The sequence below is a fragment of the Schistocerca gregaria genome, chromosome X (assembly GCF_023897955.1).
Source record: "Schistocerca gregaria isolate iqSchGreg1 chromosome X, iqSchGreg1.2, whole genome shotgun sequence".
NCBI lineage: Eukaryota > Metazoa > Arthropoda > Insecta > Orthoptera > Acrididae > Schistocerca > Schistocerca gregaria.
Window position 1 is genome coordinate 830,086,373 of NC_064931.1, and position 17,696 is coordinate 830,104,068.

General features: G+C 37.5%; 1 protein-coding gene across 1 annotated transcript in view; it reads left to right on the top strand.

Annotated features, from left to right (window-relative positions):
* Positions 1–17,696, top strand: part of LOC126299332 (uncharacterized) — a 793,355-nt gene that overhangs the window by 449,323 nt on the left and 326,336 nt on the right. The window contains exons 39-40 of the mRNA XM_049991162.1: positions 293–425; positions 9,594–9,770. Of these exons, the coding sequence (XP_049847119.1) occupies positions 293–425; positions 9,594–9,770 (310 nt within the window). The remainder of the gene's footprint in view (positions 1–292; positions 426–9,593; positions 9,771–17,696) is intronic.

Here is a 17,696-nt window from a genome sequence, read left to right on the forward strand (position 1 = left end):
GTGAAAGTAGTTGTTTCTTTATACTTATGTGCTCCACAGCATGAAACACTTCTTAAAATGAAGTTAAATGATACCTCAGCCTAGAAAATTCTCCTTTTCTTAATATGCATATTATGATAGAAGAAACATCTTTTGGCAGCATCTGTGGTCACACAAATATTTTCATTGTTTTAAAAAACCTTGATTTGTTTAAAAAGCTTTTTATTTTTTAGGAAAACTACATCTTCAATCAAAAATTATTTTATTGGAATGAACCTTCATGATCTATATGTTTCCTACTTTATTTTTACAGGCATGCAGTTTTGCAAGCCACCATTTCACAAGTTCAGAAAAATAATAACTTAATTAATGCCAATGTAAATGCTGATGAAACATCATACACGTTGATTGGAAGTATAGAGCGTGATACTCAGCATCCAGTAAAGGTAAATAATAAATCTGCATTTACTGTGTGTGTGTGTGTGTGTGTGTGTGTGTGTGTGTGTGTGTGTGTTTGTATTATATTGCTTACAAATACATTAATTTGATCATGTGTGATGAATGTTTTATGTTGTGGAAGCAGTAACTGAATCCTTAATATGTTTGTCTTGTTGTGAATTGATTCAATTTAACTTTCATTTTGCTCATACGGTTGCACCTCGGATCTGATCATGAGCTATACCATTTTTAGTTCTCACAAAAAGTGACAGAATATTGACAAGATAACTCCACTAGATGGCAGAATGTTTGAGTAGAGGAAATAAAAAATGCAAAAATACTAATGTGTAAACTTGGGAGCTAATTTACTCCTGTACAATGTAAAATAGAAATGATATAAAGTATTATGATGATTTGTGGTGTTTATTCATAGTAATTAGGTGTGGACAGAATTCAGATTACTAAATTCAGGGTGTTTATGACCCGGGTCAACCAGGAGATCTGAGAAAAACCCAGGACTTTTTTCATCCAGGAGAAAGCCAGGAAAAACCCGGGAATTTTGTAGGATTCTGGGAATATTTCATTGTTTTGGTTTTTAGTTACAATTTTGTAATTTTGACTGGTAAGAACCAACGATATTACTGTATCCTGCTACTGCAGAATAATACTTGAACAATAAAACATAAACAAGAGAAAAAAAATGAAAATCCACAATACAACTGTTCGCTGCATTTCAAGTGCATGTTTTCATCTTCTAGCATGTGTGGAGTTATGCCATAATAAAGAACCAAACATGATATATTACAGTACTGGTGCCCCAAGAAAACTTACATCCTGAAAACCACACTGAAAAGCTTAATATCAGGTTGAGGTCTACTTGATTGGGAATCCGGACATACGAATGTGCGTTTTAAGTATGCACTTTAAATGTGCACGTTGTAGTTATGGTTCATGAAATTCCAATGCTCTTGGAGTAACCTCTGATGTCTTGCTTTTTTTTTTTTTTTTTTTTAATCACGTAATGTATGACCTTTCAATGTTTTACACGTACGTACATACGGGCTTCCTGCGTCATGGTAGCTGCACAAGTGCAGCATTACCTATCGTTGCACTCTCTGGAAACAGCTGAAAGAAACCTATTTCTAACAGGTCACTGGAAAATATTGTGAATGGTGGTTTGAAATGCGTTACTTTCAAAGTAAATATCCTTTTGCGTCAGTTGAATTAAGTGCCAGAATGTACCATGAATTTCTTAAATCACAGAGCATTTTGACTCTCATTTAAAAATCAGCTCTTTGATGACAAGCCGTTTAGAAGAATTTTGAACCCGGAAGATCAGACATTTGTCATTATTAAAAATTTTACTGGCACATTTGTGTGATTTTTAAAGTGCAACACGCAAAAAAAAGATCAACATCTTCTCTTGCAGCATATTAACCTTAGAGACCAGTATTATATGTGAAAGCTTTGCTTTTTTGTAGCAATACTACATAACAGTGATGTTGCTGTTGGCTGAATACATCATCTGTCTATGCTCTCAGCATCTGCTGTCATTGACTGCCGAGATCATGTGACATGAGCTATGACTGGCGTACAGAAACGCATCGCAACCTTGATTTCAATTATTCGGAAAAGTAACATGCAGTGTTTGGTGGAATTCCAATGTATACTTTTGTAATATGAAAATATGCAACATACATGTTGCTGCACATAAAAGATATTTCTAAAATGCCTCTTTTTCTTTGAGTTTCGTTTTCAAAAGTGCCAGAAAATTCTCCGTCCGTGTATAAAACCTTAACCATTCAAAGGATTGATACGGGGAAATATTCTGTCACTTAACACGGAAAAATTATGTTTTCACCTGAGAGAAAGTATATTTTTAACTGAGAAATCCGTGAAAAATCACAGAATTTTTGTTCCTTGTCCATGTATACATCCTGTAAATTGTAGATATATACAAAAGAAAACTAGAGATATGCCTACATATAATGTTGCCAGAGTGTTCCAAACATTATTCATCCCATAAAATGTCAGGGAGTTTTCTCAACATGGTTGGCTGGCCAGTAGGAGGGAGAAACCTGTTCTGTGGCTGTCATGGAATCATAAGAGCAGTGGTATCAACAACATAATTTATTCAGCAGAATTTATAAGGCCACTGTTATTCAGTGGAATTTATATGGCCACTGTGGAAGGTGTCATGATGGTGTCATTGATCCTAGGCAGCAGTGCCCTCCTCCCCCCCCCCTCCCCCCCCCCCCTCCCCAGAAAAAGGTAGAATGTGGTGGCAGCAGTAGTTGCTCCACTTGCCAAAGTACAGTAGTGAGGTGTCCTGGTGCTGTAACTGTGTCCAAGTTATGCTGAACTGCTGCAACAAGGCTGGCTGTGCACTCGATGCACCAACTGGCTGCGCTGGTGTTGCTGCTCACAGTGTCACGTGGCAGTGTGTGGGTGAGGAGAGTGGTGCCCTGGACCCAGGACCTTGGTGATGAGTAGACCATCAGTAGTCCGGCAGTAGGTGAGGTGCAGGAGGTACCCAGATGCAGACAAATCAAAAACGTTTTGGAGACACCCAGGAGTCAGATGATGTCAGAAAGCACATGGCCCCATGCAGACGGCACCAGCTCCGACCCCATGACAATGATTGAAGGCACCACCCATAGACCAATGGCTGATGGAGATGGGGTCCAATTGTAGATGGGAAGATGGAACTGGATACCCCACATAGGATCAATGACTGGTGTAGAGGTATTCTCTGAGCAGATAGCAGTCAATGATAGATACTGTTAGACTGCAGTAGCTATTATTTAATCTGACTTACCCCAGTCTCACTTTGTGTCATGTAGAGGTGCCCAGGAAGTGCAGCATGAGGTAATAGTCACTGCATTGGGTTGGTGGCACTTTTCTGGCCCACACATCAGAAATTCACAGGCAGCAGGCTGGTCTATCTGCCCATGGATTGTGAAGGCCACAAGGAAGGTTCTTGCGCACACTTCTCTTCCCTTTAGAAGACATGATCTATCAAATCACAGGTTGCTGCTAAATCTGTTAACACTGTAACGGACATTTTACACTTGTCTTTCTATAGCTATTTACATTTTTCTCTGTGTTTTTCCAATAGTACTGTTGAAATCAAACTGCCCTTTGAGTGGTATCCTTGTGACTACTTACACTGTAAGTGTGACCCACTCAATTGGTATATGGTGGGTGTGGAGTTCAGGAGGGTGGGATAGACAGAGTGCCCAAACTAAAACCAGATTTAGATTGGTATTTGGTGATTCAACATGTATCACTGTGATTTTATGTTGACGTTGACCACAATACTGTTGTATGTGTTAAAACATTTGCTATGCTCAAATATGCCCCTTCTGCACTGTCATAAATGTGACTAGAGAACTGAGTAGTTTGGAATCCAAGGCATTGTTGAGGAAATTCTGGTTCTTGGAGGTTGTGATACCAAAGCTTCATTGGGCAGGTGCAGTAAGGAATAAGTCAGGTTCAAAATTGTAACTGCTGTTGTAGTAGGAAGTGAGCCAAGAAGTTGGTCCCAAACCATCACACATCATACTGTAAATATACTACTACCTTGCAGTTCCAAACATCCTGCACCCTTAGATCATTGCTCATAGCAATTTTCAATAACCACCACTGGATCATATGCTGAGTACACCCATGTGCTTTTTGCAAATGAGGTTGCAGTGCAAGGATGTCCTGCAGGCACACTTCTGCTCTAGTCCCTCCTAATACCAGTTCTATTTTGCTCTTACCAGTGGCAGTCTGGATTATCCTGTATGAGCATACTGTAACTTGTTCTCATTGTCAACACCACAGTTCATTTTATGATGTTAGTGTGTGGCTTTTCCCTCGTGGCATAATTGTTAGTATTTCATTCGTCCTGACTTGCACAAGCCTCTCCAAGCCACCCACCTCATCAGATATGGGTGAATCATGTCATACTCATATTGGATGTTGATACCTGGTACTGGGAAAGTAATTAGCACATATAGATGAGTGTGGTCAGTTCTGACTCCACTGTCACAAGATGGTAAAACAGTAGGTTTTCTCCTCCATCAGTATAATGCCTGACACAAGCCAACTAGGAATTGACCTGGTGGTAACAGGGTAAAGGTTAACTGGCTATTTTCCACATGGTGTATGGATTTCTGTAACTCTGTTGTCTCATTGTGGGCTTCACCTACACTGTTGTCATGCATGGCCCTTGCCACAGCCAGCCAGGCATCCAGTTGGTCTAGCTGGGCCTTTATTATATGCAAATCAAGTTTCATCCTCACATAGCATTATGGTATTGTTTCAACACTCCATGATTCAGACATCTTAGCTACATAGTGTGCCATTTGGCCAGGGTTCGGGGACTCCAATTGCTATTAAACAGCTGTTTGTTTCCATTTTGTACCTTCTTTTTATGCCCTCTACTTTGACTATATTCCTGTTCTGCATTTCTAACTTTCCCACATTTCCTACATTGTTGCTGATGACAATCTTGCCATTATGTGGCCCCTACATCGACACAGTAACATGTGACATCAGTAGAAAAAATACTTCTCTTATCATGGTCTCAATTTACCACATTTAATACCTCTTAAGCCATAAGCCATTGCTGAGCCCATGGCTCTAGCTAGCCTTTTGGAAATTCTGTGAGTACTTTCCTTGTAGTAGTCCCCACAAAAATGCATCTAACATGCTTTGCTCTGCTTCTTGCAGAAGGACCTTATTCATATCATCACTGTTCATTAACTCATATGTATTAACATTGAGTTTTTTTATTCTATTCATGAAAGTTTCAATAGATTTGCTGTGCTTCTGTGACATGCTGTTTAACTGATTGTGATAGGACCTACAACTATTCTATCTTTTGTGCCACTGTACTAAGCCTTTTTCAGTACTTCAAAAGTTCGTGTGTTTCTTAGGTCCTCATGTTACATTATATATGTCTTAACATTCCCTGTTAAATATAATTTGGCCATCTGTGACAACTGTTTATCTGTCCAACAATACAGCTTTATAGCTGTGAACAAGTTATCCATAAATGCAAATCCATCCTCTCCTGCCTTGCCTGAAAATGGACCTACTATGCTTGCAGTTCCAGCATCTAGGATGAATACCAACAAACTGGATGAGTATTTGCCCTCCTTGCCACCTGCCTATGGAAGTCTATATTATCTACCCTCATTTGAGCCACTTGATCTAAAAAAGTTTGAACCACTTCCTGAGTGGTAACTGTCTGTGTTCCTGATTCATTCACTGTGAAGCCTGTACTGAACATGCCTTGACAAAACACAATAGAACAAATGCAAGGAAGATATTATCAATTATATAACACATTCTACAGTATTTATCCTTGACACCTGAGAGCCAACCAGGAACACTCATGACATTCCCTGGCTTAATGAATATACCTGCTATTCTTAAAACAAACTAGAGGTGACAACTGAGCACAGAGGACACTGTTACCTAATAAATTACATTGCACACACCTGACCAGACTCATACTGGCATATGTCTGTCTTGTATTACCTTCAAACTCACCCAGGTCTACCCTTGCATTGACCTTTAAAAATTTCACTTTAAAACGAGCTGGCCAATCTGGTTACCTCAACATTACTCAGTATTCGATGGAAATACAGGGAGAAGAAAACAGTTTATTTTCACTCAATGTGCTGCACTGATGTCACCAAATGCAGACCAAATACAACAGTTATTATGGAGGCAGGATTGTATGAGTATTAATGACACCATAACATCAGGAATTTGTCTCATGATGGTTGGCTGAGCAGCAGGTGTGAAAAACCAGTTCCCCTTTACCAACAAATCATAAGTGTATTCACATTACCAACATATTTTATTCAGGAGAATTCATAAACCTCTGTGGATGGTGTCATGGTGGTGCTGTTGTTCTTAGGCAGCAGTGCCTACCACAAAAAATATGCTGCAGCACATAGTGGTAGCACTAGTTCCTCCACCCACCAATGCACAGCATTGCAGTTGCCTTCTACTGTAACTATTTCTCCATGGTGCTGCATCACATGGGGATGCTACATGGCCAGCCTCACACTGGATGCACTGTACGGCACTGATAGGTGTTGGCAAGTATGTCCCAATACACCAGACACTAGTGTCGGTAGCCTGGCAGTAGTGAGACCCAGCAGCTGCGAGACGCACCCAGGTGCAGCCTATGTTCCAAAGACCTGTTGGAGATACCCAAGGGTTGTTTGATGTCAAGTTGTTCCAGTTCAGAATCCAGTGGCTTTGGATATAGGTGCCATCCACAGACCAGCTGCTAGTGGCAGCAGCAGCCAATTGTAGATGAGTCTTGGTGATGCCCATTGGGTTGACAGTCATTGTGCAGACAGTCTAAGAGTAGGTAGCAGTAGATAACAGATATTGTTAACGTCTGGATCAGTTTTTATTTATACTGGCTCACCCAAATCAAGGCACTGCTTTAAGTCACATAGATAAGCCAGGCAGTGTGGCATGCGAGCGAACCCAGTGCTCTGTGACAGTGGGCTGGTGGCGCACATCATGGCCCTCAGCACTTTCCTGGACCACAGAGTGTGAATTCTGCTAGGAAGGTGTTGGTGTACTATGTCTAATGACTGATTCCAACATCATGGAAAAACTGAAATACTGCTTATTGCTAAGACATTTTAGGTAGAAAGTGCATGAAGAGTAGGAAGATAAATAAATTTGTGTGTTGTCATGTGAAACAGGTTACATTAACCAACATTCAGAACTTGACCCCACAGCACAAAAATGACTGGTATTATCTGGTTAAGTTATTTTTGGTATATAAATTGGGAAGACTTCTGCGTAAGCTATCAACTGTAGTAACAGCTCAGGAATTCTAATTTTTAAAGTGTGCTATAAACAGTTTTCCCTTGGATTCCACAATTATTACATAGCAAGTACTTTGCAACTACAAGAATAATATAGTACTTTTAGGTAGCTCTAATTACTGATTGTGTTACACATACATTTCTGCATTCTGTGTAGAATATTTATTACTTACATTGTTGTAAAAGATTTGGCTTTATAAGAAATGTTGTGATCTGTTGAGTCAGTATTCAGCATCTGGATATAAGCTAATGAATCACTACCAGTTACAACAAGGTTAGAACCTACATCCATTCATAGATAGACACTGTATTTTCTTCAAGTAACCAGTCTTACAACTGGTTTGATGCTTAAAACACTATTTCCATAACAATTTTCTTTGAAATAGGTAACCATTTTGTGACAAGACCAATAAATAAAGGACATGAAATTTAAATGTGCTCTGGCCTATGGGACTTCCATATTCTGCATTAGTATGAGTTTCAGAGATGCTTGATTTATGATTAATTGAATTAATAATAATAGTAATAATTTCATGTGGCTTAATTGCCTCTTGCAAGTGTTTCTATTGGTCGTTACTTCGGTGACTTGATTGTCCCTCAACTACCTCAGTTATACAAGCAGGAAAAGGGTATTTTTAGTTTAACATGGACTCCAAACCACGTGTTGTTTTTGGTGACTCCTCACATCATTGAGAGGTGAAGACTGTGTTAAAACTAAGACTGAAAAATCCATGGTCCACACAAGATTTGACCCCCACAACCTCTCAGTTTCCAGGCATGTGCTTTACCACAAGACCACCAGGCCTCACATTACTTGAAATGAAATAAGAAGTGATAAATGAATGAAAGCATGATAAATATTAAGAATTAATTTTTTATTAATCAGTAAAAAGTTAGTGAGGGGGATAGAAAGAATTGCAATGTATGTGAAAAGAGACAGAGACAGAGTGAGAAAACAGCAACAAGTCACCCAGTGTGCAGGTTTATTCAGTGCTTCTCTCACTGAAAACTCTACCTCAACTCTGGTTTTCAACATGATGTACACATTTGGTTGAGATTATTTATTGACATAGATCTTCAAATAGCTTTACATATCACTCTAAGAGGGTTGTAGTAATATTCGAATAAGCAGTAAATTTCTGAACTGAAGTGAGAATACTTCTGCACCATGGCAAAATATCAAAGAGCAAACAGTGAACAGTGCTTCATACATACTTCATGTCAGTTTTTATTTATAAGCTAGAAACATTTACTTAAAAAAAGATACCACAGCAGAATCCTAGCAGCACAATTATAAGTTCATGAAAATGACTGATTCTAATTCCAAGATGGTTAAAATTATGAACTTGTTTATTTATTTATTGTCCTCTAATCAATACTGTACATGACATGCACATGGTGATGCACAAACATACATTTGATGTTGGACATTAAGATAATTTGCTGGCATGCAGTAATATGCCGATAGTTTACACAAACGTGAGTTTACATACATATTTTCTGAGAAGTTATGAACACACAAATTACATACTCAGTTACACATTTGTATTTTAGTGCTGTATTCCTCTCACACATATACACAACATTACCTGGTTGGATATTCTTTCTGCACTTAATTTGCTTAGTAGCAGATGAGATAGATGCAAGATTTTGGTGCATCCTTGCATTAATGTTTTACTTTTTATGAAATTCTTTGCTGCAATTTGTTCCATGTTTCTTTCCACCCATGTGGAGCAGAAATGCACTTGCATTGTAGAAACAATGATCAAGAAGGAATGATTTTAATTTTTTATTAAATACAGTTCGGGACTTACTGTTTTTAAATTTCTGGTCGCAGGCTGTTGTAAATTTTAATGCCTTTGTTTAAGGGAGAGTTTTTAAAGGCAGAGTCTACTATGGAGTCAACTGGGGAAAGAAATAATATTACAATACCTCTTGCTCATTTTATATGTAGTGGGATAATTCAGCAGTCTGAGCATATAACAAGTCCAGACAATACCAAGACTGAAAAATAAGTGTATAAATATTTGTGTAGAGAAGTAAAATGGGAAAAGTAATGTGACAATCAAAATGTGGGCAAGAGTATAAATTCAATTAAAAAAAAGTTTATGAATGGAAAGTGAGCATCACATCTGAGAGAAGGTAGCTGTATAATTTTGTTGTTGCTGTTGTTGATGATGATGCTGCTGCTGGTAGAGGTAATATGATGTTGCTAGTGATAGGTTCTAAAGCAGTTTCTTCATTCTAGTTACTTCAAATTCTCATGTAATTTATACACTTGTATCTGTAAGACATTATATTCATTACTATCACTCTAAATTTCAGATTGTCTCGAGACTGAGTTCTCCTACCAAAGGGGAAACGGTTTCATTTACAGTGGATGTAGCAAAGAAGTCTTATGGTTATGAGCTGACAACTGTTGTAACAAAAGCAAATGAAAAAGCAGAGATTCACTGTGACTTTGTTTCAAAACCTGGTTTAGAATATAGTGTGAACTTCAAGGTGAGTGTGACTTTTCCCACAAGCATCCCATTAATTTACACTGTGGAAAGCTCTCAAAAAGAGCAATAGTACATCACATCAGATTGACTATGTTCTATAACACAAAAATCATGTATTATTAAAGAATCTTTGTGTAAGTGCCATCTTCAGTTGTAAACTACCTAAGTTTCAGTGTTTCACAGTAGCACAGTAACATTTCAGTCTAGGAGTGTGTGTCTTCCTGTTCTTCCACTAAATATCATAAACATTTTCACATGATTTCATCTAAGTGATATTTTCAAAATATTGTTATAGGTGTATTATTTAATATTATTTTTTTAATATTGCTACAAGCTCTGGCGCCATTAGTGTGATGTAGATGTTAGTATCACTTCCTGATGTGATGTGTGTCAACAGTTTGAACCTGACCACCAGCTATTTCATATTTATCATTTCTGGAAGGTGCTCTTCATATTTTATGTGTGTAATGTTTGTATATCTGCAATATTTGATGGTTGTATAAGTACTAGCTTTTGGCAAATTCAGTGTTTGTACAAATAACTGTTTTCTGCACCCAGGTGATTGTGTCTGTTTTCGTTGTATGTTGGTGTTCTAAAAAGCAGGCTTTCAGTGCTAAGTGTTGTATTTAACTGATGACCCAGCTTTTGGATTTTGGATTTGAGTGTGGTTACTACATGACAATATCATCAGCAAATTGACACACTGGACCAGAAAAGAAGACACTAAAAGAAGGTTGATGGAATTCTCTGTGTCATACTGATGGCAGTCATGGAAGACCATCATGACATTGCATCACTAATGTGGCAACCAGAGAAGAGATGTGAAGGTTTATGACAGTTGTTAATGTTGATACCAGATAGACAGGAGTAGCAGTGTAGAAGATCTGTCCAGCCAAGAGAAGCTGGTATTATTAATTTAAGAGTATGTTCATCGATAACATTTTCAAGGCAAACCAACCTTGAGAATATAGCTAGAAACTCTTAAGACTTGTGTTGCAACTGCCAGACAACATCCAGGGTTCACAACGACAATGTTACAACCAGCTCATCTGCCAGTATTATGTCTCTGAAGAAAATAGGACAGATTTTTTCATTAATATATGAATAATTAGGAAGTTTTCAAACCAGCAGTGCTATTTTGTGAGGGAGCAGTATTAACAAAAAGGGGATTTCTGAAGCTCACTAGAAAGATCTTGAGAAAGAGAAACTTTCTGTTAACCAGTTATTTTGATGAAAGCAGGCATTTCTGGAATCAGGGCTGTGAAACTATGGTTTTGAATTTTGGAGATAGTCACAATTTAAGATTGTAACATCCTAGAACATGAAAATTTTGACTATGAATAAGTTCTGAAACGTGAAGTTTTTGAAAAAAAAAATAAAACATTTGTTGAAAAGAGGAGATTGAGGGACATCTAATGAACTATAGTAATTTAGAAAGAAACAGTTATTTGCTCATAGTAAAAATTTCACCTTCACCTGATTTGCATGTATAATTAACTACTAATATTTCTTTAAAGAAAATGTTTCCATAAGAACCAAATTTTCTTATTATCATCAGCATTTGTAAATCTATCCTATCAATAAGGTCATTCCCCAGTGCATTGCAGTCAATACCCAATACTGTATGAAGGTTTCAGCATTTTGCCCAGCCACTGAAATATGGAAAATCACAAAAAGTGTGACCATATACAGAGGTGAGGCCACAGCAGATGGAAGTCTCCCATGGATGACAGTTGACAGGATGTCAGGAAATCATGTCTACAATGTTTCTGATGTATACACCTATATGTATCTACATCTAAATAGATACTTTGCAAAACACCGTACAGTGTGTGGCAGAGGGTATCATATACAACTACTCATCATTTGCTCTGCTGTTCTACTTGCAAACAGAGCAAGGAAAAAATTACTGTCTGTATGCCTCCATATGAGACCTAATTTCTTGTATCTTATCTTTGTCATCTTTACGCATGATGTATGTTGGCAACAACACAATTGTTCAGCAGCTAGCTTCAAATCCCAATTCTTTACGTTTTCTCAATAGCGTTTCTTGAAATGAACATCTCCTACCCCCATCCCCAGGACTTCCCATTTGAGTTCCTGAAGCATCTTTGTAACACATACATATTGTTTGAACCTATCGGTAACAAATCTACAACCTGCCTCTTAATTGCTTCAGTATCTTCCTTCAATCTCCCCTGGTATAGATCACAAACACTCAAGCAGTTCTAAAGAATAGGTTGCACCAGTGTCTTAGATGTGGTCTCCTTTCCAGATGAACCACTCTCCTAAAATTCTCCCAATAAACTGAAGTCAACCATTTGCCTTCCCTACTACAGTTTTCACATGCTCATTGTATCTCGTATAGACTAACAATGTTACACCCACATACTTAAATGACTTGACAGTGTCAATCAGGGGACTAGTAATACTGTATCCAAACATTACACAAGGTGTATACAACCCGGGACAACTGGGATATCTGGGAAAACCCTGGGAATTTTTTCATCCGGGAGAAAACAGGGAATAACCTGGGAATTTTTTAGAATTCAGGGAATTTTTCGTTGTTTTAGTTTTCAGTTAAATTTTTGTAATGTTGACTGATAAGAACCGATACTCTACCGAAGGATATTACTGTATCCCCATACTGCAGAATAATACTTCAACAATGAAACATAAACGAGAGAAAAAAATGAAAATAACTTAAATTACAAAGGAAAGGTGCCATATACAATGACAGATAGTGCTGATGCAAGTGTCTGCCAACAGCAAAATGTATCAAAGGCTTTAGGAAGACTATGCAATGCTTTATAACAACAAATTGCCTCCAATGAGCATGACGTCACAACTGTTTACATTAGAGTTGTTTTAGCAGTTATGAGTGGGCTCATGTGCATGTGCAGTTGAGTCACATTTGAGCAGTAGATTTTTCTGCTTCTGGCTACAGGAATTTGGCTGGTTACTGTTGGCTGTGTAAGCAGTCGCAGCAAGCAGTTAGATGCTACTGGGAAGAGGAGGTGCCATATTCATATTCTTGTAGGAAAAAATCCTGTTTCACAAAGTGCCTAGCATCCAGCGCACATTGGTCTATCAATTAATCATATGATTTTGAAACGCATCCCTGTAGGTTTTTGAACATTTTTTAGCACATTTTAAATTGATTTCTAAATGATTCATAAGTTGATTTTTGAATGCATGCATAGTGTATGTGATGTCTCTGTCAGTAGATTCCTCGTCACATCTAGAAATAAACTTCCTGCAAACAAAAGGGGACGGGGCTATACGAGCTGAGCGGAGTAAAGCTGAATGGATGAACGCCAATCACTGTCTGATTATGTGGTTGATTGGGTTTACAAATGTTCAGAATTGTTATAATTACTAGCAAAATCCATATTCAGACTACCAGAGTGGAAATAAATGACTAACAGGTGAGGAAGATTACGTATTATCTTCTCGGTGTATCCAAGAAAATGAAATTTTGACAGAAAATTTTTGGCCAGATTGCTACAGTAGTAAGGACCAGTTGCACAGTCCCTAGCTACCAGCCACTTAAGTTCTATTCTGGAAGTAATGTGGAAAACGTGTTGTACAAATATGTAACAATGCCTAACCGGAGAATAATTGCGGGATAACTAAACCTGTGATTCTGGCAGGGTTTGTGAAATTAAATGGAGAACAAATTTTGACAATGGCAGGAATATCTGCAGAATTCTTGATGACAAGTGTGATTGTTAGAATGATACAGGAGAAAAAACAGGGATATCACACAAATTATGGAAGAATAAAACGATTCCAAATTTATATAAAAATTTCATGATACTGCTTTTCAATCTCGTGCTTGAGAAGCTGGTGTCTATGAATGAAATGTGAAACTATTTCCTAAGATAAAGCTGTTTGCTTGTAGTAGGCCTTACAGGCATTTGATATTGGTACTTCGTGAATTATATTTTGTCTTGTTATAAAAATGACTATTTGTGCCAAAATAGTCTCGTTTATTTGGTGTGTGTGCTACAAAATTGTTGCAATATTAGAAAGGCCTATTTTGTTTTATCTAGCAGACAGTGACAAAATAGACATAATCAGATAAGAATCCACACCAGTCTTGGGTATTATTTGTATTAACAGCCTTTTCAGTATTAGATAACGACATTTCAATTTTTCGTGTAGCAAAACATTTGACAAACTTTGATGAGGTAATAGATTCTTTTGCAGGAAGGAAAGAATGCCATCTAAAGCTGGAGCAAGATTAGAGAGAAAAAAAAGCTAGGAGCTAAGGATTGAAGAAATGTGTACTTTCTTGCTTGTTTTATGTATCCTATATTTAATTTTATGTCACACAAAACAGCAAGTTATTAGCTAATAGGCAATAAAGAGTGCAGATTTTCTGAAGAGTTCTTGTTCTCCCAATTACAAATAATCCCATCTGCTATTAATTGTGAGATTTTTTTTAAGAGGGGCAGGCTGCCAAACAGGCCGACTGGGAGCAGGAGAGGCACCACAGGACATTTCAATTTCCACTGTCCTGTGTAGGTTTGATGACATCCATTACTAAATATACACATTTAAATTTAACAGACTGAAATACAGTGATGCATTATAGAAGAATGCTGTATGAAGAGGCGTGGCACTGCACTTTGGCACACTTAAGACCAAATAACATGTCTTACATTTCCTCGAAGACTTTTCAGAAAGACGTACGCTACAAGATGAACATATTTTTGAAAATTTGATTATTTTAGTATTGATCCAGTTAACAAATATCATAGATTTAGGGCTGATGCACAGAGCAGTCTGAGTTATAGTGGGTAGTCTCCACGTGACCCATGTTTACATTTAGTGATTTTGCTGTTTCCCCTTCGTTTACTCTCACGTCAAATGAGAACAAAACAGATATCTGTGGCTGGAAGCTATCAAGTGAATTAAAATACATTCACATAATTACAGTAGGCTAAATTATGTTATTAGTTTCAGATTTTATTTTATTTCCACCTTTCTGACAGTCAAGCATTAATCACCTTGCAGAACAGGAAGTTATTTTTGTCTGTTTGCTAAAGAAATTTGAAAACGAAATGTTTAATTCCGCAGTACGGGGTAGTTTCAACTTTTTGCTGCATTTATGGCATTATGCCACAATAAAGAACCAAACATGATATAATACAGTACTGGTGCTTCAAGAAAATTTACATCTCGTAAACCACACTGAAAAGCTTAATATCAGCTCGAGGTCTACTTCATTGGGAATCTGGACATATGAATGTGCACTTTAAGTATGCACTTTAAATTTGCACATTTTAGTATGGTTCACAAAATTCTGTTGCTCTTGCAGTATCCTCTGATGTCTTGTTTCTTTTATAACATAATGTATGATCTTTCAATGTTGTACACGTACGTACATACAGGCTTCCTACAACATGGTAGCTGCACAAGTGTGGAGTTGCCTGTTATCTGGTGCTCTCTGGCAACTGCTGAAAGGAACCTATTTCTAACAGGTTGCGGGAAAATATTGGGAATGGTGGTTTGAAAAGCATTACTTTCAAAGTAAATATACTTTTACTTAAGTTGAACTGTGTGCAAGAATGTACCAAGAATTTCTTAAATCAAACAGCATTTGACCCTCATTTAAAAATCAACTCTTTGATGATGACCCATCTTGAAGAATTTCAAACCCTGAAGATCAGACGTTTATGTCATCATTAAAAATTTTACTGGCACATTTGTGTGATATATCTTAAAGTGTAACATGCAGAAAAAAAGATCAACATTATGTGCAACAGCTTAGCTTCTCTTGCAGCTTATTAACCTTAGAGTCCAATTTTATATGTGAAAGCTTTGCTTTTCTTGTAACAACACTATGTGTATTAATTTAAACTATTAACTTTCCCTGTTTGTGTTACTTAACAGTGATGGTGCTGTTAGCTGACTACATCATGTGTGCTATGCTCTGAATATCCACTGTCATCGGCTCTCGATATCATGTAACTTGAGCTATGACTGGCTTACAAAAGTGCATCACAATCTTGATTTCAATGATTCAGAAAGTAACATTTAGTGTTTGGTGGAATTCCAATGTATAATTTCATAATACGAAAATACGCAACGTACATGTTGCTGCACAACATAGATATTTCCAAAGCAGTTCTTTTTCCCTAAGTTTCGTTTTCTAAAGTGCCGGGAAATTCTACCCCCATGTATGAAACCATAACCATTCAAAGGATTTTGCAGTTCCCAGGGAAAATATACTGTCACTTAACATGGAAAAAGTGTGTTTTCACCCCGGAGAATGTGTATCTTTAACTGGGAAATCCGGGAAACGTCTGGGAATTTTTTTTCTTTGTCTGCATATAAACCCTGTTACAGGTTTGTTGTTCCTAATAATCTGCATTAACTTACATTTTACCACATTTAGTGCTAGCTGCCATTCATCACACCAACTGGAAATTTTGTCTGTCATCTTATATCTTCCTACAGTCACTCAACTTTGGTACCTTACCGTACACCATGACATCATCAGCAAGCAACTACAGATTGCTGCCAACCCATCCACCAGATCATTTATGTATATAAAGAACAACAGTGGTCCTATCACACTCCCCTGTGTTACTCCTGATGATACCCTCGTCTCTGATGAACACTTGCTGTTGAGGACAAGATGATGCGTTCTATTACTTAAGAAGTCTTCTAGCAAATCACATATCTGTGAACTAATTCCACATTCTCATACCTTCATTAACAGCCTGAAATGAGGCATCGTGTCAAATGCTTTCCAGAAACCTAGGTATATGGACTCTGCCTGTTGCTCTTCATCTGTGGTTCTCGGTATATCATGTGAGAAAAGGGTAAGCTGAGTTTCACATAAATGATACTTTCTAAAACCATGCTGATTCATGGACATAATTTTCTCAGTCTCAAGAAAGTTTACTATATTCAAACTGAGAATATGTTCAGAGATTCTGCAGCAAACAGAAATTAGGGATATTGGTATGTAATTTTGTGGGTTTGTTCTTTTTCCTTTCTTATATATTGGAGTCACCTGCTCTTTTTTCAAGTGACTTGAGACCTTGTGCTGGGTGAGGGACTCAAGGTAAATACAAGCTAGGTAAGAGGCCAATACCATAGAATAGTCATTGTAAAATCAAACTGGGATTCCATCTAGACTTTGTGATTTATTTGTTTTCAAATCTTTCAGTTCTTTCTCTATGCCAGGTATGCCTATTTCTATGATATCCATACAGGAATGTTTTCAAATGATGGTATGTTTGTGCCATTTTCCTGTGTGAATGATTTCTTGATCATGAAATTTAAAACTTTGCCTTTCATTTTGCTATCTGCCACACTACACTGGTCAACAAAGGACTGAATGGAAGCCTTAGATCTGCTTAGTGATTTTATGTACAACCAGAATTTTCTCGGGTTCTCTGCCAGATCTTTTGCTAAGGTGTGCTGGTGGTAGTTGTTGTATGCATCATGCATACATCTTTTCACAGGCACATGAGTCTCTACTAACCTTTGCTTGTCATCATTTGTGCATCCCCTTTTGAATCTAGAGTGCAACAGCCTCTGCTTCCTCAGCATCCACAGAATTTTGTTATTAAACAATGGTGGACCTTTTCCACCCTTTATTCACTACTAGGCATGTAACTCTTGACACCACCATTTACAATCTGCTTGAACTTTGCCCATAATTCCTCTACATCCATCATACTGGAACTAAGTAATGTCAATTCACTGTCTAAATGAGTTGTTAATAACTGCTTATCTGCTCTGTCTAGCAGAAACACTCTCTTAGGATTCTTGACTGATTCATTAACTTTCATAATCATAGTTTCTATAATGATATCATGATGGCTTATTCCTGTTTCTATACTGACATTGTCAATAAGTTCCAGCCTATTTGTAGCTATGAAGTCTGAGGTATTTCCATTGTGTG